The sequence below is a fragment of the Netta rufina genome (genome assembly GCF_964035555.1).
Source record: "Netta rufina genome assembly, chromosome: 8".
NCBI lineage: Eukaryota > Metazoa > Chordata > Aves > Anseriformes > Anatidae > Netta > Netta rufina.
In genome coordinates this window covers 26,422,140-26,449,815 of record NC_140131.1, presented here as the reverse complement: position 1 = coordinate 26,449,815, position 27,676 = coordinate 26,422,140, and the positions used below count along the sequence as shown (strand labels likewise).

The window sequence follows — 27,676 nt, the reverse complement described above, 5'->3', positions numbered from 1 at the left end:
GATGCAAGAACTTGAGCACGTTTCTGAAAGCGTGAGATGTGTCTGGCAGTGACTTCCTTACCTTAGTAACAAAGAAGAGTATTTCAACAGGAGCTTAGGATACCTGTGCTCCACCTTGTTAATGTACTGACTGGAATGGTGTTCTGACAGCAGTTCTCCACAGCAGAGCACTTACCTGCTGCAGAACGGTCCCTGCTCTGCTGATAATGCAACTCGATGGAGGAAAGTAATGTGTTGATAAGCATGCGTGAAGATCGCTCCTTCCATGTGCGATACAGGTAAGGCAACTAAATCAGTGTGGGTGCTTTAGTACTGCTAGTGGTAGAGAAGTAAGCAAGCAAATAGCTCAGTGTTTCTGTTACCAGCACTAATGAAACTGCAAGCTAAAACGCCACCTTCTTTGCTTTTCTTGGTTTTTGAGTTACAAAAATTCGCTGTTGTTGCACAGCAGATTATACTGGCACAATTACAGGCTTGCCTAATGCTGAAGCTGTGTGCAGCTACAGAATAATGTGCGAGTGTTTGTACCTCCCTGTCTTTCTGCCTGGGCTTGTGACAGAATGATACAAGGTGTGATCCCTGCCTGCTAATACGTGCTCTCTCTTTTTAGCTTTTGGGCTGCCTGTGCAAGTTCTGCCTGCTGATGTCCTCTCTACTTGCCCCCGTGTTGCTGCTATGAATGATGACTTTTTAGCTGCACTGTCACGTAGAGCACCGTTTTCCCTGCCTATAATAGTTATGCTTGATAGATAAAAACTGCCGTGATACTTGGGACTAGCACAGTGCTGTTATTGCAAGTCAAGAGGACGTGCCATTTCCCTCCCAGAGCTTTTATCATTTTTCTTCTGGAATCCCCTTTACAGACGTGGGATAGCGTCCTAGCGTTGCAGCCTCGCTCTAATGAGCCAGAACAAGAGAAACATTGTGTAGCACACCGTGTTTGGCTGGCTGGTGTTGGGCAGGGTAAATCTTGCGGCTCGTTCAGCAGGAAGGGGCGCGGGAACACTGCAGTGATTGTTCTGAACACAAATGGGAAGCGCGGCTCTTGTGGTTCCCCCAGCCTCGCCCCCAGGCAGCCGTGCTTGGGGGCTTTTTCCTGGCTAACTGACGGGAACAAACCACTACCCTTACTTGTACAGCAGCACGTGCTGTGGCTTAAAATTAATGCTGGAAAACAGGGAGGTGCTTTGAGAACATTCTCATCCAGCTGTTGTGACAGCGTTGGATTGCTGATCGGTTGGCCTTCCTTCACAGAAGCGCGGTGCTGGGTCTGCTCAGCAGCGCACTCAGCAGGAAGAGCTTTTTCATGCTCAATATGGAAAAAAATAGGCAAATGTCATTTACTTTCTGCTCTTTAGTTTGCTAAAAACTTGATGTCGTGGCTTCGGTTGCAGGAATCCCTGAGCGTCTGAGCATGACGTTTCTGCTGTGCTCAGCGTTTCTGGGGTGTAGCAAGCTGGTGCCCCTGCCCGTCCCCACGCAACCCCACAGAGCCCCGCTCTCCAGTTAAAGCAGGGGCTGCTCAGGTTACCCTTGTGGAAGTAAATGGACTAAGAAAGCAGCATGGCCAGCTGCCTGTTTCAAATTGACAAGCCAAAAATAACTTCTAAAAAATATGGCAAGCACAGCCAAGGCAAAGTGTCCTACAGCTTTATTCTGTATTTCAGTCCAGGCTTGAATGGTACTGATTAACAACAAAAATATCCGTGGCCTTATTAAACTGTTCTGTAAGAACTGTAATCTGATGAACATCTAAAAACCACCGAGGAGTAATCCTTTTAAATTTTTTCAAATATTAAACTTCCCTAAGAAGAAACTGCAAATTAATTCAGTATAGAAATCAGATTTTTATGATGCTTTAATACCTATAATTTCAAAAGATTTGATTTGTTTGTAGTTTAAAATTTAATCCAGGAAAAAACGTAATGTGTTACTGGGCGAATGTTTATCAGGGGGTGTTTTATTATTATTATTATTTTTTTTCATCCCATGTTCATTGGGTTCTCACACTGCTTTTTCTTTCCTACTGGTCTTGTAGTGGAACTGACTTTAAAAGAAACTGGTGGCCCACTCCTAAGGGAGGGTTTGCTCTGGGTCAGTTTCTTTCTGGGTGAGCTGTTTCTTTCCCCTCACTGCAGGTAACTGCCCCATGTGAACTTAGAGCTGACTTCAGCAGCCTTAAAAGAGACGGAAGGAAACTATTTGTTGTTCTGATGTGATTTATAACAATCACAGATTAATGACTGAAAATAAAATGCTGATGTTAATAAATTGGACTGATAAGTGATCTGTTGAGTAAATATTTGCAGAACTAATTTGTCTTAGCCTGCTGAGTCCATACACCACCAAAATTTAAAACTTTTTGAAGAGTTTGACTAAGCACAGTGCTGCAGTGGACATGCAGCAGGTTGGTTGGAGCGGTCAGTGCGATACGCTTCTGCACGGAGCATAGAAACAGGGTCAGGAGTGGGGAATGGCGTGGGATCTTTGGCTAGGATTCACTGGCAGTAGCAGTTTTATGCCTCTGAATTAGAGAGGATTTTTTTTGTTTCCGTGTCCATATGTTTTGTGTATCCATGTGTCACACAGCATAGTCATGTGGCAGCTCCCCCCAATAGCAAAAATGTTCAGAAATGCTCTTAGTTGGGACTGAATGGGGTAAAACTATGTTAGTAGTGTTTAGAGACTGTAATAACCAGTGTAATCTTCTTGCTGTTTTCTGTTGTCTTATTTCCTACCAGTTTTCTTTCTTTTTTGCTAAGATGAGAAACAAGACCAAAAAATAAAACCATACTCACACAAAAAAACAAACATAAGGGAGCCAGGCAAGATGAAGAGCTTAGAGGGAGAGATAAGGATGAGGTAGTTTTACAGATGAGAAATTATTCAGGAGATGCCAGCCTTTCAGAGAACAGGTCGAGGCAACTATAAGCAGAATAATAAAATGAAGCCCTGTAAGAGTATTTCCACAGTAATATCTGGAAGAACCTTATCCTGTTTAGCAGGAACAGAATTTCATTAGAAGTACCCAGATGAATGGGTTTTGTTCTCCTCTTGTCTCTATGGGCTCAATGTATCTTTTGTTTAGCCATTTGGTACTGAATAAATAAGTAATTCAATTCAGCTCTGGGAACAGAGAAAGTAATTTTATATTCTCCTTGTAACTATTTAATGACTTCCTAAAACATTGATAACCTGGCCCTGTTTAGTCTGCTGACATGCTATTCAGCCATTGGAAGTGATGGTTAAAGCAGCCTCTGAGAACAAGAGATGACAGGGTTTTGACTGTAGAATTATGTGCCTCTTTTTAAAATGTTGCATGATTTTCCTAACAGTCTTTCAAGGACTGAAACAAACAAACACCACCTTTTCTGAGTCCATTTTTGTACTTTTTGAAGAAACCTTTGTGCTCTTCTGTGGTAAAAAACAAACAAACAAAAATAAGTAATTCCAAAGCTTTTATGTAGTGTGAATAAAATATTTATATTGGGTGTAGGCCACTGTAATAAGATGAAAATAAATATTTCATTTTCTCTGTTCATCCCTTTTAGTAGCTTACTTAGACTTTGAAACTGTAGAAGGTCAGTGAGCACAGATCCAGGTGGCTGTGTAGCTTTAGTTTGTTGTGCAGGTTCTAGCTACCTGCCAGTACAGGCTTTCTAGAGCTGTTCTCAATGGTAATATTACATTTGGAGTTCTTTTATACCCAAGCAATTGCTAATTCTTATTCTCATTTACTTCCTGTAATTCTGGTTGAGTTGACGCCCTGTAAGAACAGCTGATACTCATCAGCCTGGGTATAAGACTTGGCTGTGTAGCTATTTAGGTTCTGTATGAAACCACAACCAACCACATCTTTCCTTTCTCGAAGTTATATTAAGTCTGGGCTGCAGAGTCAGAAGATTGTTTCAAGTTCCGTGCCAAAACGGTAATGCTGCCTAATGCTGCCTTGGCGTTTGGCTGTCTTTGGAATAATGTGAAATTACTTGAGTGGAGAGGTACCTGAAAATTCCTGCTTCGTAGCCTTCTCTGATATTGTCTTTGTACCGTTTTAGTCTGTGCCTTTTCTTAATTGATTTGACGACTGTTGCATCACAAATTGCAAATCATAACAATTCCCTTATGGAACTGGAGCCAGGTACAGCGCTGTGACTATGACGCCATATGCACATTTTCCTGGAAGCTCTAATGTAATCCCTTCAAGCTAAAAATCGCAGGAAATGAATGTGATTGTATAATGCTCTAAATCTTTGCAGTAAGGAGCGCCATATTTCCTAGCCATCACTTTAATTGGACGTGTCAGTTAACATGAGGTGCCCGGAGAGAACCTCTTTGGATAGGATTAAGATTACCCAATGAAGTGTTTTAAATCTTAAACCTTGAGTTGCTGATGGTGTAACATGCTGTACTTAATCATTTCTGCCTTTTTCTGTCTCACATTCAACAAATGCACAATGTAGTGAAAACCAGGTTGTTTGTTCTAGCAAACAGCAATGCTTTAACTGCTCTGAGAAGTTTCCAAACCTAGAAATACTGCATGTGGTATGGATATCCAACCTGAGAAGCTGGGCCTGGGAAGAACTTCATGCTTGAGTTCTTGTTTGCTGTCTGCATCTTTACCAGGTGCCACGCATAGAGTATTTGTAATTGCAAAAGTTAAACATGTCTGTCATCTCACTGTGCTTGAGTTGTGGAATGTCGAAGACCAGCAGGTACGGTACTCTTTTGTGCTAGTAGCTTATTCTGCTTACGATCCAAATTCTTCTATTTCTCTTGGAAACTCAGGATTTTTCAAAAATACCTCCTCCTTACTCAGATTTCAGTAGAATGTTGTGTAGCTTGTTTTTTTCTGATTTAGACAAACACAGAAATGCAAACATTGCGGGTCTGTCACATATTGCATTTCTGTATCTTGGCAAAACAGCTGTCTTCTGGTGTTGCTGTTAAAATAGCTGTTGGAGTACTGAGTGTTTGTGATTGCTGCTATTACTGATCTTGCATATGAAGGAAAACTGTTTTAGGGCTAGAATTACAGAAGATCTATTCTTAAAACTAGGTAAATATCAAATAATGATATAACAAAGATAATATTAAATCATGCAAAATGTTCTGTTCTGGACTGCAAGCCAAAAAAACAAAACAGTCCATCTTGAAGAAAAATGCAAAACAAGATACAAATTTGCAAGGCTGATGTCCAACATTTTCTGGAAATATAAGTGCACGCTTGTATAACACTTAGAGGATGTCTCTTACTGATTTTCTTTTCAAAAAAAAATCTTCTAGAAAGTAGAACGGTGGCATTTTTGTGAGCTTTTTCAAGTGCATACAGCCTTAAAAAGATAGAGAACCATATTGCTTCAAGACTAAGACCCTGAGGTTGTCGTCTTCATCTTCCTCCTCCCTATCTCCCTCACACCTTACAACTGGGAAGTAGGAAGTGTTCGTGTATATTCATTAACACTTAATAAAATTTTGCCTTTTTGCCTTTTGTACACCAAAATTCACAATAGCATAAATGTATATGGATGTGTTTTGGTAGCCACTGTTTTCTATAAGAGCTTCTTTATTCATTGTTTAACATGTAATTTGCAAATTAACTAGTACCTTCTTCTTGCAGCATTTTATACCTGTATGATCACACAGTTATTTGCTGATAATAATCAAAAATATTCCAATGGCTTCTGAAATTATTGCTGCTCAGTTAACTAACTGGAATTGATGTGCATTTTGTTAATTAAGTCTACTTTTTTCTTCACACTGTGAGAATTTTTCTAACAGTGACACTAGGAAATGAAGTGCCAAGTAATGCTTAGCTACATAGGAAACAGCTTGAGGAAAAGTAGTCATGATCTTTGATACACAGGAATATTGAACTTGGAAGATTTTTGTTGTTTGTTTTTAAGACATTTTGCACGTAACTGTGTTATCTTCCTAAAAATCAATTCCACTTTTTTTGGGAAGGAAGAGGTGGAAAGCAGCAAGCAATTGCCTTTTGCTGTAAATACTGCCGCATCCATTTGCACCTATGTTTTGCTGTTACAACGCTAATTTTGTTGATTGTTCTGCATCCATAAGCCTACTGATAAAAAGCTAATACTACACAACATTTGTCAAAATCAGTATTTGCCAGTAGTCACAGCAGTCTGAGGTCGTTGTTCTGACATCGCCTGGGCGGTAAATACTCTGCGTTTTAGAACCTACAGGTGCTGCTACGTATGGATGAGGCAGACTTCGGATTTTCCCCCAGACATAAAAAATTAAATATAAATATATGGTTGAAGCCATTTGTTCTATTGTTATGTAGAACAAATATTTGCTTATCACTACTGAAGTGCCAAGTTAGATTTCAGCCTTCACTTCATAGCACCATTGATGTTAGAGTGTCAAGCTCATTGCTTGTAGTGTGGTGCTGCCTTCCTGTCCTGAACAAATAGAGAGCCTTGGAGTAAAATACATCTCTTCAGAACATTATTGGACAGAGTAGTGCATGCAGAATAACAGTTTTCCCTTTTTACTTAAATTGTGCAGGATGGAGGCTTCCTGCCTAGAGCTGGCTTTGGAAGGTGAGCGCCTGTGTAAAGCAGGAGACTGCCGAGCTGGTGTGTCTTTCTTTGAAGCAGCTGTTCAAGTGGGAACTGAAGATTTAAAAACACTCAGTGCTATTTACAGCCAGCTGGGCAATGCCTATTTCTACTTGCATGAATATGCGAAGGCCTTGGAATACCATCACCATGATTTAACTCTTGCAAGGTAATCTTCTGGCTTTAACCATGTTCTCTGTTTGATCCCGTTCTTGTAGAGATGAGCAGTTGGCTGTTGCTTTGCCTACCAAAGCCTGCTATTAACAGTAGATAACGAGCGAAGGAGGTGAGGGCAGAGGGCTGGGGAGTCAGGGAGGTAACTCGATTGCCCTTTAACCTGGGAGCACCGTAATCCTGGTACTAACTGAGGCCTCACCGGGTTGTGGGTAATTAAGTAGCTTCTTTAAATCCGCCCTTTCCTGTTTCTAAAATTCAGTCTTTCTGGTCATCTTGTTTAATAGACAGAGCACATTTATGGTTCTCTGTGTAAAACTCACGGTATAATCCTGTGAGGTCTAAAACTACTGTGCATTTCATACACTATTTATGCATCTGACTTTTAATTAGTATGGATCCAATAAAAGACACAAGCACCTAATGTAGAATCTAACCACAGTTTAGGCAAAAATCTATTCTCCCCACCCCCTTTATCTGTTCAAATACTGTAAGCAGAGAGGTCCCTAAACTCACTAAGCATCCTTGCGGGAACCCCTTTTTTTCTGTTGTGTTTTTCCCCAAGTATCCGAGACTGAGTGGCTCAAGTGCCCATCTTCTGCCTTAGACTTATTTAGGAGCTAGAAATGTAATGTTTCCTCTGAGCTTTCTGGGGGACTAGTAGGTCTGATACATCATGTAAGAATGATAGTCAAGTCAAATGCAGAAACAGCTAAAACGATTTGTATAAATTTATATTTGTATTTTTATAAAACTATTTGTAATCCTGGGACAGTCTTTCTGCATAATCATTAAGTATCCATGTTCTCTTCCTAGGAGAAGTGATGTCTTTTTTCTTTTTTGATTTACAGTAGGTAGATCAATACCGCACAAACAGCACCAACAAAACCAAATGTTTCTGTAACCACAGAGTGAGCTGTATTTATGTGAATGCATTTTAGATATAAAATGAACTGAACACACACACACAATTTTAATTTCTTTCAGTAAATTCTTTGAATTGTCTGCCATGCATTGATCATGTCCTTGGTTTCAAATTGCACACTGTTTACTGGGTGCTTTTCTGCTGCAATTTTAGGACAATTGGAGATCTACTGGGAGAAGCTAAAGCTAGTGGGAATCTGGGCAATACCTTAAAGGTACTTGGGAACTTTGAAGAAGCTATTGTTTGTTGTCAAAGACATCTGGATATTTCCAGAGAACTTAATGATAAGGTAAGAATTGCTTAGGAATCTTTAAATGAACTCCGAACAAATAGTGGTGAACCTTGTTGTATTGGTAATGAGTGTGCCACCTTTCAGGGGGAATTAAATATTGCATATTCAAATATTCCTTCCTGACTATAAGAATGTCAGATGGCTGTTTGCACCTAGAAGTCTACAGTATCCAGATTCCCAAATATTTTTTAAGTTTAGTTTTTAATGATAATTGGCCTCAACAGTTATTATGTATCTTACACCTCAGAAGGGAATAATGTGCAAAACAATTTGATTGAGGAATGTGACCGGGTGGGAGTAATTTGGGCAACGAGAGCGTGTGTTGACAAGTAGCTACCAAACCTCTTCTCCCTTCTGTGGCTTGTTCTAATTGCTGTTGTGACACAAGTCTTTGAGGCGTCCTTTTTAATACCTTGTTTTTGCTTTAGGTTGGAGAAGCTAGAGCACTGTATAATCTGGGGAATGTTTATCACTCTAAAGGGAAAAATGTAGCTTGTGCTGGGACTTACGATCCAGGGGAACTTCCAGATGATGTGAAAAATGCTTTACAAAAAGCTGCAGATTATTATGAGTAAGTAGCAGTTTTAAATGTTCGTGATTGAGAGGATATGATTGGTCATCTGGCTTGTTAAAATATTGAGGTTTGTGGTATCATGAACTAATGCACCTGTGATTTTTTCCCCCCCCTTTAAACTGGAGAGTATGTTATTTTTTGTCAAGCTGCCATTTTCAGCACACCTCTTACTAGCTGGCACGTTCTTTCTCTGTTAGAATTCAGCGTAACTCTTAGAACCAGGCTGAGACGTGTTCTGCATCTCACATAGCTGCTTCATTAGAAATGAGTGTGCCAGCGTAAGAATGCAGTTAAGTTGGATATCTCAAATATTTCCTACTCAGTGGAAAACTTGTGTTGCATAAGGGCTATTAAAATAGGACAAGGTAGAATAATGTACTTTATTTAAATGGGAAAAAGATTTTTTTGTTTAAGTGATTATGAGAAGAACGTAACTTAAAAGTCACTAGTCTTGCTCTTGTCCTCCCTTCCCCCAAAACAGAGAGAACCTGACGATAGTAACAGAGCTGGGTGATAGAGCAGCACAAGGACGTGCCTTTGGAAATCTGGGAAACACACACTACCTTCTGGGCAACTTCAGGAGTGCAGTTTTAGCTCATGAACAGGTACTGCAACGTGTTAGTAAACAATTCTGTTTGTTCTGTAAAGTATCACTGGTTGCTACAGATTTTATGTACATGTAGGTTTTTGGATATTGTCACAAGCATTTTAATGCAAGCTTTAGATCTTAAGGGCACAGCCTCAAGTCCAGGCTGTTCTTTTCAAGCATTGTTGGTCTAAAGAACAGATAGGGTGGGAAATCAATGAACACGTGTTTTTGTATGCAAATGTACACTATGAAGCACAAAATGGAGTAATTAATGCAATTCTTTCCCATTTTTAAGCGTCTCCTAATTGCAAAAGAATTTGGTGATAGATCAGCGGAAAGAAGAGCATACAGCAATCTTGGAAATGCCCACATATTCCTGGGAGAATTTGAAACTGCTTCTGAATACTACAAGTTAGTTGACTGCTTACAAATACAATTTATACCTCTTCTTGTCCAGTTAATTTCTGTTGCGCCTAGTACTTCAGCTCACTGTAGAACAGTCATCTCTTCAAAATATACTTACGAAAGAGCTGCATTTGTTTAAAAAAAAAAAGGCAACAAAAACCTACTAACCAACCACCCAACATTTTTCCCTACTTAACTATTCAGGTTCTTTTAGGGGAGCTAATCTTTCGATGTTTTGTTACTTTAAATATATTCTTCTCAGCACTGTAGACATCTTTTTGTTGAGACACATTTATTCAGATTTATTCTAGAAACAAGCATTCCTGTCTTAGCAAGTTCTGGAATGATCTGAGTAGTACACTGGAGGAGATGGGTACCTGGCCTAGGTACGCTCATTAGCTGGGGTTGGTGGTGCGTATCAACATGGTTTTACACATTTAGTCCATGGTTGTAATCAAGATGGATTCTTCTTCTTAAGATTTTGCAAGATGGTAGTTTGTTAGCAGCTAATTTACAAGTTGTCCTAATTTGTTTAACTTGTGCAACTGATTTTTAGTTGTGCAAATAGACTTTTCAAAACTTTAGTGATTTTTTTTTTAAGGCAATTGACTTTTGTTTTTTTTTTCAGGAGGACATTACAGCTGGCTCGACAGCTTAAAGATAGAGCTGTGGAAGCACAGGCCTGCTACAGCCTTGGAAACACATACACTTTGCTTCAGGACTATGAAAAAGCAATTGATTATCACTTGAAACACCTTGTGATTGCTCAGGAATTAAATGATAAGTAAGCCCTAAGAGATTGTTTTATGTATATGACACTTAAACTGAACCCTGTTACCTCTAACTCCGCTGCCGTTGTTCTATAAATGACATCTGAATTAATGTGAATTCCCTACAACTTGTTTTCAAATGGAGAGAAAAACTGCTTGTGAAAGGATTGTGGCTAATGAATCTGAGATGAAAGGGAGATTCATGAATGGATGTCTCTGAACCTTCTTATGTTGGTATCATCTTTGTAAAGTTAGCATTTTTTCCCATGATTTGATCACAATAATTTTGCGTACCTTCATCAGAATACATCTTCTACTTTTCCACAAATGAAGAAAATAGTAAGGGGTGGGGAAGGGAGAATAATCCAGTAGTAAATAATGCTTATTTTAAAATAAGTACTATAATGACTTCTGTAGCTTTTTTGTAATATTGGGTACAGTGTACAGTTACTTTTTTTTTTTTTAAAAACAACTCATAAATGTACTTTTTCTAGTTCAGGAAGCAAAATTTATGAAAAACAATAAAGTATGCAATCTGAGGCAAAGTAAGGAGGTTATAAAATGTTCCATGCCTCTAAAACTGAAAATAGTGACTTAATTGTTTGCTGTAAATTTAAAAATTCAAATTTTGATGAGATTTGTTTGTATTTATGCTTATGCCAGATCAGTCCTTTAATTACAATACTTAGTGTGGTGGTGGTGGTGGAATGGTTTCTGAAGATAGTCTTAATTGTTCCTGGCACAGTAATCTGGTAATATCACGCACACCCGACCCCTAGCGTTCAGCGAGTATTAGGAGACAGCCTTGAGCATGTTTCTCTTCCGCAGAATCGGTGAAGGAAGAGCGTGCTGGAGTTTAGGGAACGCGTACACGGCTCTGGGAAATCATGACCAGGCTATGCATTTTGCTGAGAGGCACCTGGAGATTTCACGAGAGGTATGATGCTCACGCTTACATACACTGCTTGCCTGGTTTTCGCTCTCACGTAACGCAGTGATGGTACATAGGTTGTGTCTGTACGTGTGATTGTGAGAATGGAAAGGATATTGGATAATTTCTGAGATAGTTTATTCAAAGTTATGTCAGCCGTACGTCACTGCAGTTGCATCCTTAGTTCTAGTGTCACCTCCAGTAACATCAGCATGGGATCCAAGTTATTAGCCTAGCAGAGGTTATTTTAGGCTTTGGTTTGAACCTTTTAGTTTTTGTGTACTTCATGAAAAAGGTGGTCTCAGTTTTCAGCAAGGAAAACCTTTTTCTCCCAGAAGTCTGGGAGGACAGTGTTTGTATTTACATGTGTATATATTTCTTTACAGTAACAACTGCTTATTTTATTTGGTTTGCAGGTGGGAGATAAAAGTGGAGAACTCACTGCTAGACTTAATCTCTCAGATCTTCAAATGGTTCTTGGATTAAGCTACAGCACAAACAACTCCATGATGTCAGAAAGCCACGTGGTAGATAACAATTTGCATGGTATGTGCTTTTTTCCGAATGCTTTCTAACAGTAAACTTCAACACAAATCTGTTATTTGCACTGTTTTCTGACTATAGGTGCTTTATATTTTTTTCCCCACCAGCAAAAAAAAAAAAACTAGTTGTTTTTGCAGTACCTCCTCACCTCCTGCTTTTTTGATGGGTTTATGTTGTGAATCACAGCTTAATGCCTCGTTTCTTCATATGATGCCTCACCTTCAGTTTCTAATTGTTCCTGGGTTTTGTGTTTGGATTTTTTTTCCCTTTTTTTTTAACGTGGGAGATTTGTCTGATACCTGCAAAATTATGTCTTTCTTTTTTTTCTTCCAATTCTTCACTTTCTTCTTTTTGGAACACGGGGTTAGAGTTAAAGCTGGTTCATTTGATGTTCCTGATTGAATCTAAGGTCCTTGGCTCTTCTCTGTGTCCCATGAAAGCAGCTTACATACCTGAGATTGGTGTGGTTTTAAAGGCTGCTTTTACTAGTGATTATTTATTCTGTGCTGAGTTCTGGTACTCAGAATTGCTTTATCTTGGATATTTGATGAAAACTGCCACAGCTTTGAAGGTGACACAATAAGTCTTAATGATAACAAGATAAACTTCTTTTTTCTTTCTTGAAGGTACCAGACCCAGAGTAGGACGCCGTCACAGCATGGAGAACATGGAACTTATGAAATTAACACCAGAAAAGGTTGGCAATTTTATTCTTTTTGTTCTGCTGGTGAGACAGCAACAAAATCTATAGGCTTCTGTAAGGGTTTAATAATCAAAATTATCAATGTAGTGCGCATCAAAGGAATTCCTTTCATCTCCTTTTAAAAAGTGTTTTGAGGTTGGTGCAGAAAGTGACTCAGTGTAAAACGCCAAAGTTTTAGCTCAGCTGCTCTAAACAGTTTTCCTTTGGCTGCAATCAATTTACTTAACATACACATAGTGTGTTTCACTAATAAATACACTAAAATGCTTAATGTGGAGTCTTATTAGCAACTAGTAACACAGTAGTGCAGCTTATTTCTTATAAAGGTTTCTTTTTTTTTTTTTTCCTCAAGATCCTTATGTGGTAGGTTCCAAAAACTCTTTCCATAAATGCCTTTGATATATAGAACGTATGGCACTAGCACTATGGTTTGGCTGCACAGGGATACCAGCTGCTTGGAGGTGGAATGTGTGCTGATCTTTAATAAGCTTCAGAAGTCATTTCATCAGGGTAGGCAGTATTGCTGAAAGATTTGTGATTGTGTTCACACTTTCTGATCTAGGATCAAGATTAAAGGTTTTCTTTTTTTTGTGTAGAGATTATAGAAGTTTGTTAGTTCTGGATGAAATTATCATTTTATAGATAAAATATTTATTTTAAGAGAATTTAGGGGAATTCTTTTTTATGAAAACACTTTCAGGTTGACAAAGCTATCCGTTCTGTTACTCACTGAAATTAGATAGACAGCTATTCCTGTTTACTCTTGTGCTCGCTTTTTTCTCTCTCTTCCTCTCCAATCTTCAGTGGGAATTCTGTGCATATGAAGGACTATACAGAAAGCTGATTAAATATCTAGGTTTGTTTTGCGCTCATGCTTTGTAAAAGTTATTATGATAAGAATGCCATGTTTTCAGTTGACATGAACTACAGCTCCTGCACTGCAGTCAGCAAGGAAAATTTCAGGAAGTTTGCTTAAAGGCACCACTTGACCGTATTTCGGTCAGTAACAGTACTAACCTGCCTCAGGTAACGAGATATCAATAATCGCACATCAAGTAAATAGAACTAAAAACTAACTTTTTACTTCCTAGTGGTTGGATAAAATAAATATTGTAAAACGTTTCATTTTGGGGAGGAAAAGACCTGAGTAAGAGGTAACCGTACGTGATCAAAATTAGGTGGCTTAGTTTCATGAGTCTTCCTTTTTTTTAGGTTCAGAACTGGAACAGTGAGATTCTTGCTAAACAGAAACCACTTGTTGCCAAACCTTCAGCAAAACTGCATTTTGTAAATCGCCTAAAAGGCAAAAAGTACAAAACCAGCACCGCCTCCAAAGTTTTGCAGGATGCCAGTAATTCTATTGATCATCGTCTTCCCAACTCTCAGAGGGTAGGTTCGGAGAGCTGTGGAGATGACAGCCTTTACTTATCTCAGTTTGTCCAAAATTATGAAAAACACATTCCTGCAGATGTCCATTTCATTTTTACATGTTTAAACACTGATGGGAGAATCTGGCACTCTACGTTTGTCTCCTGGGTGGTGACAGCTTTAAGCTTTTTCTACTGTTGGAAGTTTTTTTCCTGGGGGATTTTCTCAAGTTACAGGTCAGCTTGCACATACATTTTATGTCTAGAGTTTCTCCCAAACCCTGCTTTTCCTAACTTACAAAAAAAAGTAGCTTTTCTGATTCAAATAGAGGAAGATATTTGGTGTATTTTCTAGGTTATTGCACTCTTCACAAAAATCAGTTTAAGAAAAAAAAAGTCATTTGGTCTTGGTAAGAGAAGAGAGCTTTTGACCACAGACCTGAGGAGCAAATGGATATTGCTCATTGCTGTTTTTTGTTTTCTCTTTCATGGGCATTTATTTGGGTTGTTGGTTGATTAATGGCTGAAGAGGAATAACTCCATTTGTACTGATAATAGCACTATTTTGTAATGTTTTGGAGAACAAAATGTTTCTAATAGATTTACCTTCCAGAAGTGTTTGCCATATTATTAACATTTCTTATTAGGCTAAATCTCTGTCTATAGAAATGGGTGACTAAAAAAAAGTTAGCTTACTGGATTTCAGTTATCAAACACATAACTGGAATGAAACTGCCACGCAGCTGTCCTGGGTTTAGGTACTTCTGAGTTCAAAGTACCTCTATTTTTTCTCTCCTCTCCAGAGAAACAGTCGAGAGACGATGGCAGATGAAGGGTTCTTTGATCTGCTGAGTCGATTCCAGAGTAACAGGATGGATGATCAGAGATGCTACTTCCAGGAGAAGAACAGATTCTCAGCTGCTTCAGTAGCAACATCCTCTACTCCACCTAAAACAATGAGAAAATGTAAGTTTTAAAAACAAAACCTGTAGCTTTCAGTTCCTGTCGAATGACATCCTAAAACTGTATTTGAATGGAAGGGTGCTTGCTTCTGGGCTCATTTGGTTTTGTTCTTCCTCCCCCAGCCTTTTCTACTTCTGTAGTCTCACCCCACACGGATGAATTTCTGGACTTACTTGCCAGCTCCCAGAGCCGCCGCCTAGACGACCAGCGCGCTAGCTTCAGTAATCTGCCCGGCCTTCGTCTTAACCAGCACAACAGCCAGTCAGTCCTGGGGCACTTGATGGCAAGTAACAACAGAGAGCTGGACGATGACTTCTTTGATATATTGATAAAATGCCAGGTAAGAGTCTGAGTCTTTCGGGGTTTGATTGTGCATCCCAAATATTTAGTGTCGTCAACTAAGTCTCTGTGCTTCTCATGTGTTTTAAGATACAAATTGATTTGGTGGGTAAGAAAGTAAATACATACACGTATGTACATAAATATACACACATACATGTATGTATTTTATATATATAAAATATATATTTATATAATCTGATGAAATACCTATTTTAGCAACTTGTCTATTTACTTTTTTTTGAGTCAAGCAAAAAATCTAGAAATTAGTATGATAAATTTTGTTTCTTTTTTTGTCTCTTTATGTGCACTATATGTAGCAAATATGTAATATGCCTGGACTGTGCTCAGTCTGAAAAGAATAGAAAACTTTAGTCTTGTCATCCAGTACTGATGTTACTGCTTTATGCACAAAAGCACAAAAGAGTTGCTTATTTTGAGACTTTTATCTCAAAGTCAACTCTATTCAAGGACATGGTTGCAGTCCACAGCCAGAGCTTGTAAAATCTGACCAGGAGCTGGCAGCTGTGTGAAATGAACACAGAAACAAGCTCAGGCATTTCATGCAAACTGCTCTGTAACATCAATACAATTAAATCGCAGTCTGATGAGTCTAAAGGAAAACTCTATTATTGCTTATCCAAATCTTACTACAGTGTAGCTATTTTTATTCCCTGTGTAGTGGAAGGAAGGAAGTCAGTTGTAAAATCCTTACTTTTGTAATAGAAGCGCTAAGGGTAGCAACCCTAGCCTAAAGAGCAATGCTGGTATGTCAGAAGACAACCGTGTTTTTGGTCATATGAGACTAGATCTAATAGAATTAACACTGAAATTCTTCCAGCAAAAGACAGTTGAACCATGTTCTGCAACAGGAACAAGAATTAAATTGGGGGTTTTATTTTCTGATACAGTTGGAGGCACCATTTTTCTACACTTGTAATTTTACATTAGTAACTTCATTTGAGAATGGTTAAGGCCTAGTTAGCTACTTGCACCAAAGCTTAACTAACTGTTAAATCCATGAATAGGTTTAACTCTGGGAAAACAGAAACTTAACTTTTAATGATTTTTCACTCATATTGTTCACTTATTGATATATACATGGGGGGGGGGGGAGGGAGGGAAGGAAGAGAGACAGAGTGAGAGAGAGAGAGTGTATATGTGTATATATATTCCTGTAAACATGCAGCTTCATTGCCTGGTCTGTCTGCAGGGCTCCAGACTGGATGATCAAAGATGTGCTCCTCCATCATCTGCAAAAGGACCAACTGTACCAGATGAGGACTTTTTCAGCCTGATTTTGCGATCACAAGCTAAGAGAATGGATGAGCAAAGAGTCCACTTACCCTCTGCTATAAAAGGACCAAGTTCTAGCTGAGGAAATTAACAGGCTCGTACTGTACACTAGCATCTTAGGAATCAATTATATTTGTTGGAAAACATAAATGCCTTTTTACAAAAGACTTTAATTAGTAGTTTTGTCTCCTTTCTAATCATTTTTGTATAATAGCAGCATCATGCTTGTGACCAGTAGTTGGAGTTGCCACTGTTCCTTATATTGGCAGCTACTTCTAGCAGTGTCTGAGATACTGATTACTGTATCTCCCTCTTAACTGCTCTAGTTGATGAACATTAACATCATTTTTTTGCTGTCATCAAGGTATTCTCAGTGCTGATGTGTGGATTCTCCCACATCTAGTGTTAAGACCTAAGTGTATATGTTCTTTTTAAAGAAAACTTGATTTTTTTTTCTGATTTGTACCTCCCTGGAAAACTGTCCCATTTTCTTTTATAATTTTTTTAAAAAATAAAAGTAATTGTGAAATAGCTTGAGTACTTAGTCTGTCTTTTCTTCTTCCAAACTTTCTGCAGTCATGATTATTTAAAAAAGAAAAAAAGTATTTCAAAACCTAGTTTTACTCCTCTTTGAAACAAAAACATTATCTTAAAAATATGCTGGCTTTATTTGGGCAGTATTTAGTTAACTTAAATATAAAACTATACTGTACTATGTGTACTACTACACTGTACTGCACTACTACAATGTAGGAAACAATCAGAAGACTATTTTAAAGATATACTTATATCTAAGTATATTTATATATTTTTTATTTAGTATATATTTATAATAGTACATTTATTTACCAGCTGTCAATGCTGTTCTATAGATTGTGGTACATTTCCACCACCACTGGTGTTCTACAGGGATGGGAGGTATTTGGCAGGGGCTACCATGGACATCAGGTCATTCCTCCTCTAAATCAATTTTTAGCATTACAAACAAACGTACGTGTGCTGCTTATTACTTGACCTGAACTACTTCTCCTGAAAAGACCACGTGCTGTGCTGGGGCTTTCTTGAGAGAAGCTGGTCTAAGTGTTGGTGCTCACCCGCGCTGGACACCTGTGCTGCCCTAGAGTAGTACAGGGCTCTGGAGAACCCCGAGGTCTCTGTGCTGTCTTAAGTGCATGACTTCAGTTAAGTCATTGATTTAATGGCTAAGGTGGCAAAATGCTTATTTTGGTTATTTATGAATGAAGTGTTCTCCATTTTTAATTCAAGTATTATATCCATGGAGAAGAATTAACCGTTACTTTTAGCACCAGAATAAAATGGCATTTTAAGACTAATGGAAGTAGACTTAACTGTTGAAAGTTTTACAGACCTGCTCTCGTAGTTTTTTTAAGCCCTGAGAAATCGACCTCTACTGAAACAAAAACTTGTTTTTTCTTTTAAGGAGAAATGCCAGAACATTGCTCCGCAATCAGGTGTACCATCATTTTAGTGAGCCCATCTTTGGTACATGTGCTTTAGTGCTTCTTATTCCTTGTTCAGCTTTGAACATCCCTAAAACAAACTGATACAACATCAGTTTCTCACACTTCTGCCCTTGATTTCAAGATGTCCCAGAACTGAGCTGATGAATAGCAATTCTATCTACTGAAAACTGGTTTTAAAGAATAAAAACAAGAGTGGGTTTTCCTGAGACTTCTATTTCAGCTGCAATTAGTCTTACATGAATTATGTGACTATCAGCAACTTTCTTCAGGCTGTTTTCCAGTTACCTGATTAGGGTTATGTTTGCTAATTACAGAGTATTGGTGATTTCCTACCACAGACTATCTACTTTTACTTGAAACTTGTGCCACAAACTTGATTTCAAACAATGCCAGCCACCTGTACAGAGCTGTTCTCTTGGCTACTTAATGCTGTATTATCCTTCTTAAAAGCAGATTGATTTCCAGTTGCAGTAGTACGTACACCATCACCACTTTTCACCCCTGCCTCACAGCTATGCTGACCACTGCTCTGACCAACACTGAGTTCTCATCAGCTTACTGAGCCCTCACTTAGAACTAAAACATTTCAGAGCTAGAGCAGAGCTACTTAAGTATGGGACAATTAAAGATTAGACAGAACTTACAGCAGATGTTGCGGGTTCCTCACTCTCCTCCTTCCTGTGAGTCGCACGTGCTGCTCTTTTTCTTCTCTTCAAGTGGCCCCCCTGTAGAACTTGTTCCTTCTAAGTTTTTATTGGGATCGCATTTTTCTCCAGTCTCTTGCTCTGCTTTGCCTGTCTGCTGTTTCTGCTGTTCCCGTGCATGTTCTTCAGTAACAGTTGTAGCTGGGGCAGTTTCTACTCTACAGACTTCAGACTCAGTGTGCAATCTCTTCTGTAAAAATTAATAATAAGCTATTAATCAACCAACCCAAACTGATGGTGGCCATTCCTTCAAGTGCCTCTCAGCTCAAGGGCAGAACTCCCCCAGATCTCCTAACTTTTAAGTACAATTGACTGGTGTCTTGGTACCTTTTTTTTTCCCCTTAGGGAAACAGCACATGGAAATAAGCACAATCTAGAGTACAAATCTGTTTGTACAAAATTTCCTGTAATTCAAAGGAAAGTCCATTGGGCTTTTTTCCCCTTACACGAGTAATCTATATTCCTGAGGCTGACATAAATACTGTCATACAGTTGTAAGTACACAAGATCTCTCAAAACAAGGGAAGTCTCTACTACCACATATTTTCATTCAGTGTGTTCCTGGCAGAGTTAACCATCACACAGTATTTTTCCAGAGCAAAATATGCCCAAAACAACCTATACCACATGGTTCTATAGGGGAGCACAGGTACCTCTCCTCACAAGGCTTGGGTAAGCCTGTTGTTTAACCACGTTCTAGCACACGGCACAAATCTAGCAAACTGAATCCCAGCTCAGAGACTAACATACACCAGGGTCTGTTTTTTGAGACTCTTCTACTTGCGTGTCTGGCTCACTGCTCGCATGCAGCATGTCAGGGCTTCTGCTGCCATTTCCAGGTCTCAGCTGAGCATCTCCTCTGTCGTAAGGTCCTCTATAAACGTAAGCAACCTGTGAATAGCAGCCATCCGATGCACTCCTGTCATATCGCCCAAAGTCTATTTTCTCCTGTTGACTGTCAGGTGGAGGAAGTGTCTTCCTCTGAGAAGATGTGAAATATCTTATCACAGGCACGGATGAACCTGCACCATAGCAGAAAGCCTGCGGGTGGGAAAACAGAAACAGAACTGCAAACATTTGCAACCTACAGGTTCCATACAGAATTCAAAGTCACAAACCTGAAAAGCACAAAGAAAAGCGTGGATGACCAGAATGGCTGTGATAAAATTCAAGCTCTCTGCAGTCTGACCACACTGCAGCAGCTGCCAGGTTGTAACCTGTCCTTGGTGCTAGAAGGAAGGTGCTGAAGGCTCTACCTCAATGTGTTATGTACAAAATGCCAATTAGGTGCATCACTGTGATACTTAAGAAAAGGGAACATAATTTCAAATAAACTGTCAGAGTCTAGAATTGTAAGCAGTTTAATGCTATTTTATCCTACTTGTGTAATGGGAAAGTGATGCAATTTCAATACAAACTGAAGTTATTTTAATAGCTAAACCAGCTGTACTAATAAAGAGTACAGTCTAGAAAAAAATCCCTTTTAGAAATAATTTCATCTGTGCTAGGAAATCTGTTTATCAGTACAAATAAGCAATAATTAATAACATAATGATACTTAAGTATAAATAAGTTTAGTATATAAAAATAAATGTGAGCTTTGAAATATAAGAAAGGCATACAAACCAGGACACCCAGAGCCATTATAATTAGCACTGGGATCTGCAGGATCAGTGGTATCTCCTTCATAAGCGCCTTGATGAATTCTCCAATGCCTTGTCCCACGTGCTTCAAAGGCTCAGTTACAAAGTTGGTGAAAGTAATAGCCAATGCCTAGAGAAACACAACCCCAAAATGATGTTGTTGCTGCTGACAAACAAATATACGCAGTCTGTCTGGGTCTGGCATGTACCTTCGTTGGTGGAACCAGCAGAACAGGATTCACTAGTAGTGTTTCATAGTACTTCTGGCAGGGATCATCCTGAAACGTCCACTTACTTCTGAGCCATTCTGTAGTCAAAGCAGAGAGACATTTTTACTACTTTTTAAAAAACACATTTTATGACATCGTTATAATACAGAAAGCAGCATTTCAACTTCTAATGGAAATCTTCTAGATATGGTTCAAAGCCCAGATTTATTTTTTAACAATCTGAGATTAGCTTGGCCATGTAGCTTATCCAGTCACAGGGATGCAGAGAAGGAAGGAAAGAGAAGAAACAAAGTTTTTCCCATGTTTAGTCAAGAAAGTTCTCTTTATTGGAAGAATTTAGAGTCTAGAAGTCACAGAAGAAGGAGCAGCACGGCCTCTGGAAACACTTGTTATCTGACACATTTTGTCCATAGGCACTGGAACAGAAGTAATGTTGCGTGTTTCCACTTACCTGCCAGGCTGCAAGTATGCAGAAGAATGTTTGTGCACCTGGTACATTTCAAGAGAGCATCTTAGATCTAACCCGAAAGTCTTACTCCTTAATTTATGACACCAGTGTTTGTTTCTGTAGTTTGAATTCAGTGTAGTCATACCAAAAACCATCGAAATTTGACATAAAGTAATCACAGCCGCTACGTTCCAAGCAAAGACCACAACAGACGCTCATTAAGAGTTGTTATACTTAATCTACCTGCTATACCACTGAATAACAAAGAATGGCTATCAAAAAAATCAGCCATCTCTGTATAATAATGAAAGTCCAAATGAATAATAATGAATTTCCAAACTCTGTTGTATTCACATGCCTGAAAGATGGGAAAAAAAATCTTTGATTCTGCCGTTCCATCTTTGATGACCTGCACTGAACGGCACAGGGGGTGGGGGAGCTGGTGAAACACTCATGGGCCAAGTTTTAAAGGAAAAGAAGTAACCCCAGGACAGGACCTAAGAACATTTTTGCCATCGGCTCTCCTTCAAAGGCCTAGCAAGGAAAGTCTTGTGAAATGGAAAAATGGTAAAACCACATAATCATGTATTGCTCAAGAACATTCAGTGTACTTACAATTTATGAAGAAATTAGAGTATTTGGGGCACAATTACTGAGTATTTTGTGATCTTAAAAACTATCACAAAACAATTAAACAAATATTTACCAATAAGGCTGTCCTTCCAGTTCAATTTCTCAGCACAGACGTTATCAAACTGCTCCATTTTGGCAATTTCTGCTTGGTGCTGTGCGAAGGCCAGCTGCAGGAGAATCAGAAATATTTGTAAAAAATAAAGAGAGAGATGCCATCATCTGTAAAAACTTTTAAGATTCATTGCACAAGAATGAAACTTTTAAGATTCATTGCACATCTGAAAAAGCAACATTCCACAAGCCAAACCCCGTTTGAAGTTTCTTTGCAGGGACAAAACTAGTTTGAAAAGCACTGACTGCTCCCACCACAGATCTTCTTGCTGCCAGCAGCACAACCCTTGGGACAGTCCACAAGAGCTTTGCAGCCCCCGGGGCCGAGACCCATCCCCACAGCGTGCACAGGCCGGGTGCAGGGCACCCAGACCCCAAACCCCGCTCTGCAGCGGGCATCACAGAACAAAACACAGCCTTTCATCCCTTCTTTTATTTTTCAGTCAACTAAATAACCTTAACTCCCTCACAGCTTTCAGGTTTTAAGCCTAAAAGCCATTTAGGTTTCAAAACAACTTACTTTATATAAGTAAAACCAGTTCCATGCAAAACTGATGAGAAAACTTATTAATACAATACGTTTCAGCTGAACAAACAAATGAATACGTGTCCACAGCTCCGTAGCTATTAAAATCACAACGCACACTAAGCACAAGAGCATCTGAAAGAGAAGATAGGAAAGAATTGTGATCCAGATTTTCCAAGCTTACAATCAGGACATCTGAAAAAACTGTCAGCTTTCATTTTTACCAGCATCGTTTACACAGAAGCAGTTAGGAAACTTCTTGTTTTCATAGCACATCTGTTGCAGCACAAAGCAGAAAAGCATCATGGTATTACAAGCAGTCATTCCTATCACAGCCTTATGTTTCCATTGCTCTTTTTTTCCTTATATTTTGTTATTTCTTCCTTATGACATGTATCACATTACCTATCATAAGTTAAAACTACAAAATGGATACAATCCAACACGAGTGTTGAAGTGCATGCTATGAACCACAGAACCACTGCAGCCGACTGCCGCAGTTAAGAGGCCAAGTTATGGTTTAAGTACCAGCAGCAGGACTTCGGGGAAGCACTCTGCAGCCTTTTTCCATCTGAGGACTCCTGAGAGCAAAGTTACTATGTGCACCACTTGCTTTTTTATTTGTCTTCTATGAACTACCTGAAAACTAGACAAGCTTATTCTCAGTTCAACATTTTCTAATTCCTTTTAAAGAATATGACGTTTTCACACAGTCACAATCTCCTCTCCAACACTAGACACTTTTTTTTCTACTCAATTCACAACTCTAACCTATAAAATCTAAGACATCAAATATATACTTGTTTCAATAGAAAAGTATTCCAGCTCCTGCAGGAGCCAACAGCTACAGCATCTGTTTGAACAAGAGGCAAATCTGGAAAATGAGCAACTCGTGCATTATAAATGTAAGTGATGAGAAACTAGTCTAAGGAATCACACAACACAGATATAAAAGCAAGAAAAAAATGCATACCACAAAAAAAAATAAATAAAAAATTGCAATTCTATGAAAAGAAAAGCAGACCATGAAGAAAAAGAAAAAATTTAGTTCTTACTTTAACTGACTATATCACCTCTACCTTCAGCAGCCAAGAAGCAAGAGTGACTCACTGTACGTACAATAGAAGGAGCTGATTTTCATGTGCATTTCAGACTGTATTATCATTGGCTAGACTTGCACAAAAAAACTGGAGAAAACAGTAATTAAAAAATAACTAACTAACTAACTAACTAACTAACTAAATAAATAAATATATATATCACCTTCCTTCTTCTCTTACCATAAACATATTATATAAATCAATTCCAAAAGTGTCTTCAAAGTTCCAGTGCCAAGCTTTACTATCATGGTGCTTAAAATTGATCAGAATATCACTAAGGGCATCATCCACAGCCCCTGACTGCCACGTTTCCTCGTTGAGAAACTTGAGGATTTCCAAATGTGTCTGTTTTGTAAGGATGATCTCAGCATCATAATGCACACGGTCCATGTCTTCCTCAGGCTGAGTTAAAAGCAAAGCAAAACGATGGTCAGAAGTTGTCTATTGGGAAATACATGGATATATGAAAAACTGTATCACTATGCCAAATCCTGATTACAGACCCTCGTCCTATGCCAGCCCCTTTTTGTGGTAGTCTGCAGGATGAAGACATGGGGTAGGGAGCCCACTATAGCTCTACGATCTTTCTGTTCATTCACCTCACCCCTATAAATCATGAGCTCAACTGTTTTGTTCTCTTTCAATTCTACTGCAAAAAACTAAAAACAATGAAGCGTTATTAAAATTTTACAATTGCTTCTCATTAATAGCTATTAATGACTAATGCATTGTGTGTGCCACCGAACTCGATCATGCCTGAGTAATACAGATAGAAGCTATTAAGCATGGAAATAAGAAATTTTACATTGCTAAGTATAATGTTCTTTTTAAAAATATTAATTTTGCTAATTGCTAAAAATGTATCCTTCTACCTCTGAACAGAAAAGAAAGCATTTCCAAAGACAATGTAATGAATAAACTAACGAGGTGATTCTTATACGCAGACTCCAGAAGCTACTACTCCTACATGGGTAACGTGGTAAGTCTAAAACAAAGGCATAAAAACAATGAACAAACGAGATCAGGCTCTCTTCAGTTTAACAGCCATTGACATGAACTGGAGGAGGTATTACTGTAGCTGCACCCCAGCAACCGATACTTGGATACACATTCTGATTTCACAATCTTCCCTCAGATGCTTTACAGATAAAGTGGCAACTGAACAAACACTGGTAACTCTAACAGCAATACCGGATGCACATTCTTGTATCATCTTTTTCTTTAAATTAAAATGAAGGGAACTGAATTGTAAAGTATGAGAAAATAACCAATCAATACTTATTAACTGTGAAAAACAAAGGAAATGGTAATATGAATTCATTTTAAAGCAATATTCAAATACTTACAAGGCCAAGTTTTCCAGCCTCATTTAGAATCTTATTCAAGTATCGCTTAAAAATATAAAAGCTCCGGCTTTCCCGGGATTTGGCATTCCTCTTCTCGCATTCTGCGATCTACAATGTAAAGATGCTTTCACTCGTTTGTTGCTCAAACCAGCTCATTTGTAAGAGATAAAAAACCACCACAAAAACACATTACACCCACAGTTAATGGAAGCGCATTAGTTTGGCAATAATCCCATGATTAAATCCCAATTTAAAAATCATATGCAGTTGTACAGTGTAAGTTTCCATTCTGCTGCTGTTTTCCATGGCTTTGGCCAAACAGGAGGGGTTTCAGCTCTGGTGATAGCATGATTTGAATACCAACCTCAGTAAGACAAGAAAAACTTAAGATCTGGATCTCCTTAATTTTTAAGTTCCTATCCAAACATACTAAGTCCAGCAGTATTAAAATTACATTTCACGCTGGATCTCCAAACAGATGAGGGAAGCGAGTCTTGGTAGCTACACAGCAGGACTGCATCCTTCTGAGCTCAGGGGAAGTGCACTCCTTACACCCACAGCCCACCCCTTAAAATCTTACGGAACTGAACAGCTCGAACAGGTCGGGTACCCTGGCTATTGGCAGCACGGAGTAACACCACCACCACCATGGTTAAACTGTCAGCACCGAACAGCACACAACTCCTCCTGACTTCTGTTACAGCTCAGAACGTTTTAGGAAACAGGCCTTGGTAGGCTGAGCAGCAATTTGGAATTAAGGTCAAATCACTTTTAGTTTTTCCTCTAAAGCTACATGAAGAAGTTCCCCCTTTATAATCCATGATCTCTCTCAAACCGTGCAGCAATTCACCTGCTCTATGCTATCCGCTGCCTCTGCATTGTCAGAAAACACAAACTAGAAAAGATCAGAAAACATTCTGAAGCTCCACCACAAACCTTCTGTTGCAAGGAATCCACTTCCCTGAAGCAGCTTGGTAACTTTTCAGTGTTGACTGTATCCGCTGTCTTATCCTCAGAGTCATAATAGTTTACCTAAAATTACAAAAGAAGAACAATTTGTCAATATGCCACGTTACACTCTTATGGTCCGCTCACTTTAAAAAAAGCAAAGGGGCTAGAAACAGTGTTGGCCTTTTCTGCATGTACTCCCTCAGCTATATTCTGCTGCCTCTCTGCTGTTGTTTTAGGCTCCATCCAGAGTGACAATTGCTTTATGCTTATCTAAATGCATGCTGCCATCAAAAGGAGAGGTCGTGCCCTTTCCTCCCCCACCTACCCTTTCCCCTCCTCTGAGTGTTGGTGACCACATGAGCCCACAGAGCACCAGATTAGATATCTGACCGGCTAAAAACTGACTCAGCAAGCACACACCATTTTCAGCCAGATGAAATTCCCAGCCTGGCTGGCCACGCAGCCCGACTGGAAGCAAACACCAAGCACGTTCCTTGTTGCATGCTCTAATCTTCCTGTTCCCCTTCGCCCTGAAACAACATCCCACGTTCTCTGGCTACTGCCCAGCTGCAGTCTTAGCAGTGCTTCTTCTCCACGACTTGGTATGCATCTTGAGGAAAGTCTCCAAAAGGAAGCAAAATGTCACAGAATTAAGTGGCCTCACGAGAACACATCACCCGATAGGAAGTTTTGTTTCGGCTGCAGAGCCTGCCTAAAACCTCTCACCGTACAGCAGAAAACTAAAATCTTCCTGTAGAGCAGAAAATAAATTATTGAAGGATTATTCCAAAGCAGTCATATTTCTCCCTTTTTCATGGGAGACAATAGGAGAACTCTGAGTATTTCTGATAACAGTAGAAGCAGTTGGGCAGCGAAGTTAAAGACTCCAAAGCTTGCTGCTGAACTTCACAAATGCTGACAACTACCAGCTGCACCTGAGGTCGGTGCAGGCTGAGGGGTGACTCTGTGGAGATGAATAATGTAGTCTGCATTTTTTAAGCTCCATAAAACTAACTTCTGAACCATTAAAATAACATTACTCAAGACTGCAAAGCCAAATGTTAAAACTGAAGGACGGCAAGATCGGGGGTGCCTGTACAACCACCCGTGGCTTACAGCGCCTTGTGTGCACATGTACCCTAGACAAATAACATGCATCTCACGATCCATACACACAGCCCCCGACGCAGGACAGCCGAGTGCAGTTCCCTGTCTCAGTTACCTGTTCATGGCTCACCGTCTCCAGGCTCACGGCTGTGCGGTACCAGCCCCCTTCTGATCCCCTTCCACAGACCCCAGTGCCCAGCGCTACAAAACTTCACACAGCTTACGAGGCGTTGGAGGGCTTTACTCCTGTATTACTGGGGAACCAGGTAATCCAGGCCAAATGTGACCACTAACTTCGGATCTTCCAACTTTTACCGACTAAACCCTTGGAGATGTTCAGCCCTTACCTCAGAGGCCACCAGGAGCTGCTGAGCCCTGGACCTCTCAGCGAAGCGGCTGCAGAGCCGCCGCCCGCCATGGAGGATATAACTTTACAAGGTGATACAAGCATAATTCTATTATTTATAATTATGTATTACTATACGTTTTATCTCTTATTATAAACAGCGCCTACTGTTCTGTCACACAACCCTGCCAAACCCCACAGCCCCGGGGCAATCTCTCCGCGGCTGCCGCAGCCCCCAGCTCACCCCTCCCCGCACCTTGTAGGGCCTCCTCATGGCCCCGGCGGCCGCGTCGTAGTTGATCATGTCGGTGGGGTCGATCCACTCCTCGTCGGGCGCCGCGGCGGCTCGGGGCAGCAGCGCGGCGCACAGCAGCAGGGCCGGCAGCAGCGCGGGCCCGCCGCGCCTCATGGCGCCCGCACCGCGCCCCGGCCCCGGGCCCCAGCCCCCAGCCGCAGGCCGCGCTCCTCGCCCGGCTCCCGGCAGCGCCCCCGGCCCCCGGCCCGCCCCGCTCCGCCTCAGCGCGGCCCTCGCGAGGCGCAGCGGCCCCGGTGCCGCCTCCTCCGCGGGCCCGGCCCCGCCCCGAGGCCCGGCCGC

The 27,676-nt window shown here is 40.0% G+C and overlaps 2 protein-coding genes across 3 annotated transcripts; one reads left to right on the top strand and one right to left on the bottom strand.

Annotated features, from left to right (window-relative positions):
• The first annotated feature begins 91 nt into the window (after positions 1-91).
• Positions 92-16,927, top strand: GPSM2 (G protein signaling modulator 2). Its single transcript, XM_084291215.1, has 14 exons — positions 92-278; positions 6,529-6,750; positions 7,834-7,969; positions 8,401-8,543; positions 9,028-9,151; positions 9,431-9,546; positions 10,169-10,324; positions 11,139-11,247; positions 11,658-11,787; positions 12,411-12,481; positions 13,700-13,876; positions 14,658-14,820; positions 14,940-15,157; positions 16,370-16,927. The coding sequence occupies exons 1-14, from the start codon at positions 217-219 to the stop codon at positions 16,532-16,534; spliced, it is 1,992 nt and encodes a 663-aa protein (XP_084147341.1). The 5' UTR covers positions 92-216; the 3' UTR covers positions 16,535-16,927.
• Positions 14,662-27,570, bottom strand: CLCC1 (chloride channel CLIC like 1). Of its 2 annotated transcripts, XM_084291213.1 has the most exons (11): positions 27,338-27,570; positions 25,614-25,709; positions 24,678-24,785; positions 23,512-23,733; positions 22,226-22,366; positions 21,668-21,761; positions 20,493-20,590; positions 20,267-20,413; positions 19,391-19,681; positions 18,581-18,830; positions 14,662-14,802 (listed from the first exon to the last, which is right to left on the bottom strand). In XM_084291213.1, the coding sequence occupies exons 1-10, from the start codon at positions 27,488-27,490 to the stop codon at positions 18,600-18,602; spliced, it is 1,581 nt and encodes a 526-aa protein (XP_084147339.1). In that variant the 5' UTR covers positions 27,491-27,570; the 3' UTR covers positions 14,662-14,802; positions 18,581-18,599. The 2 variants fall into 2 exon arrangements, with proteins under 2 accessions (XP_084147339.1, XP_084147340.1); XM_084291214.1 differs by lacking the exon at positions 14,662-14,802 and having other exon boundaries at positions 18,707-18,827; positions 19,387-19,681.
• Between the last annotated feature and the right edge of the window lie 106 nt (positions 27,571-27,676).

What these genes read in the sequence shown, in the direction of transcription:
- GPSM2 (XM_084291215.1), top strand. Translation starts at nt 217, where the DNA reads ATGGAGGAAAGTAATGTGTTGATAAGCATGCGTGAAGATCGCTCCTTC. An exon ending in TCCTTCCATGTGCGATACAG is followed by an intron (nt 279 to 6,528) that starts GTAAGGCAACTA and finishes TAAATTGTGCAG; the next exon opens with GATGGAGGCTTCCTGCCTAG. An exon ending in CAGTTTTAGCTCATGAACAG is followed by an intron (nt 9,152 to 9,430) that starts GTACTGCAACGT and finishes CCCATTTTTAAG; the next exon opens with CGTCTCCTAATTGCAAAAGA.
- CLCC1 (XM_084291213.1), bottom strand. Translation starts at nt 27,490, where the DNA reads ATGAGGCGCGGCGGGCCCGCGCTGCTGCCGGCCCTGCTGCTGTGCGCC. An exon ending in ACTGGTTTTACTTATATAAA is followed by an intron (nt 21,762 to 22,225) that starts GTAAGTTGTTTT and finishes ATTCTCCTGCAG; the next exon opens with CTGGCCTTCGCACAGCACCA. An exon ending in CTGGAAGGACAGCCTTATTG is followed by an intron (nt 20,591 to 21,667) that starts GTAAATATTTGT and finishes CTTTGACTACAG; the next exon opens with AATGGCTCAGAAGTAAGTGG.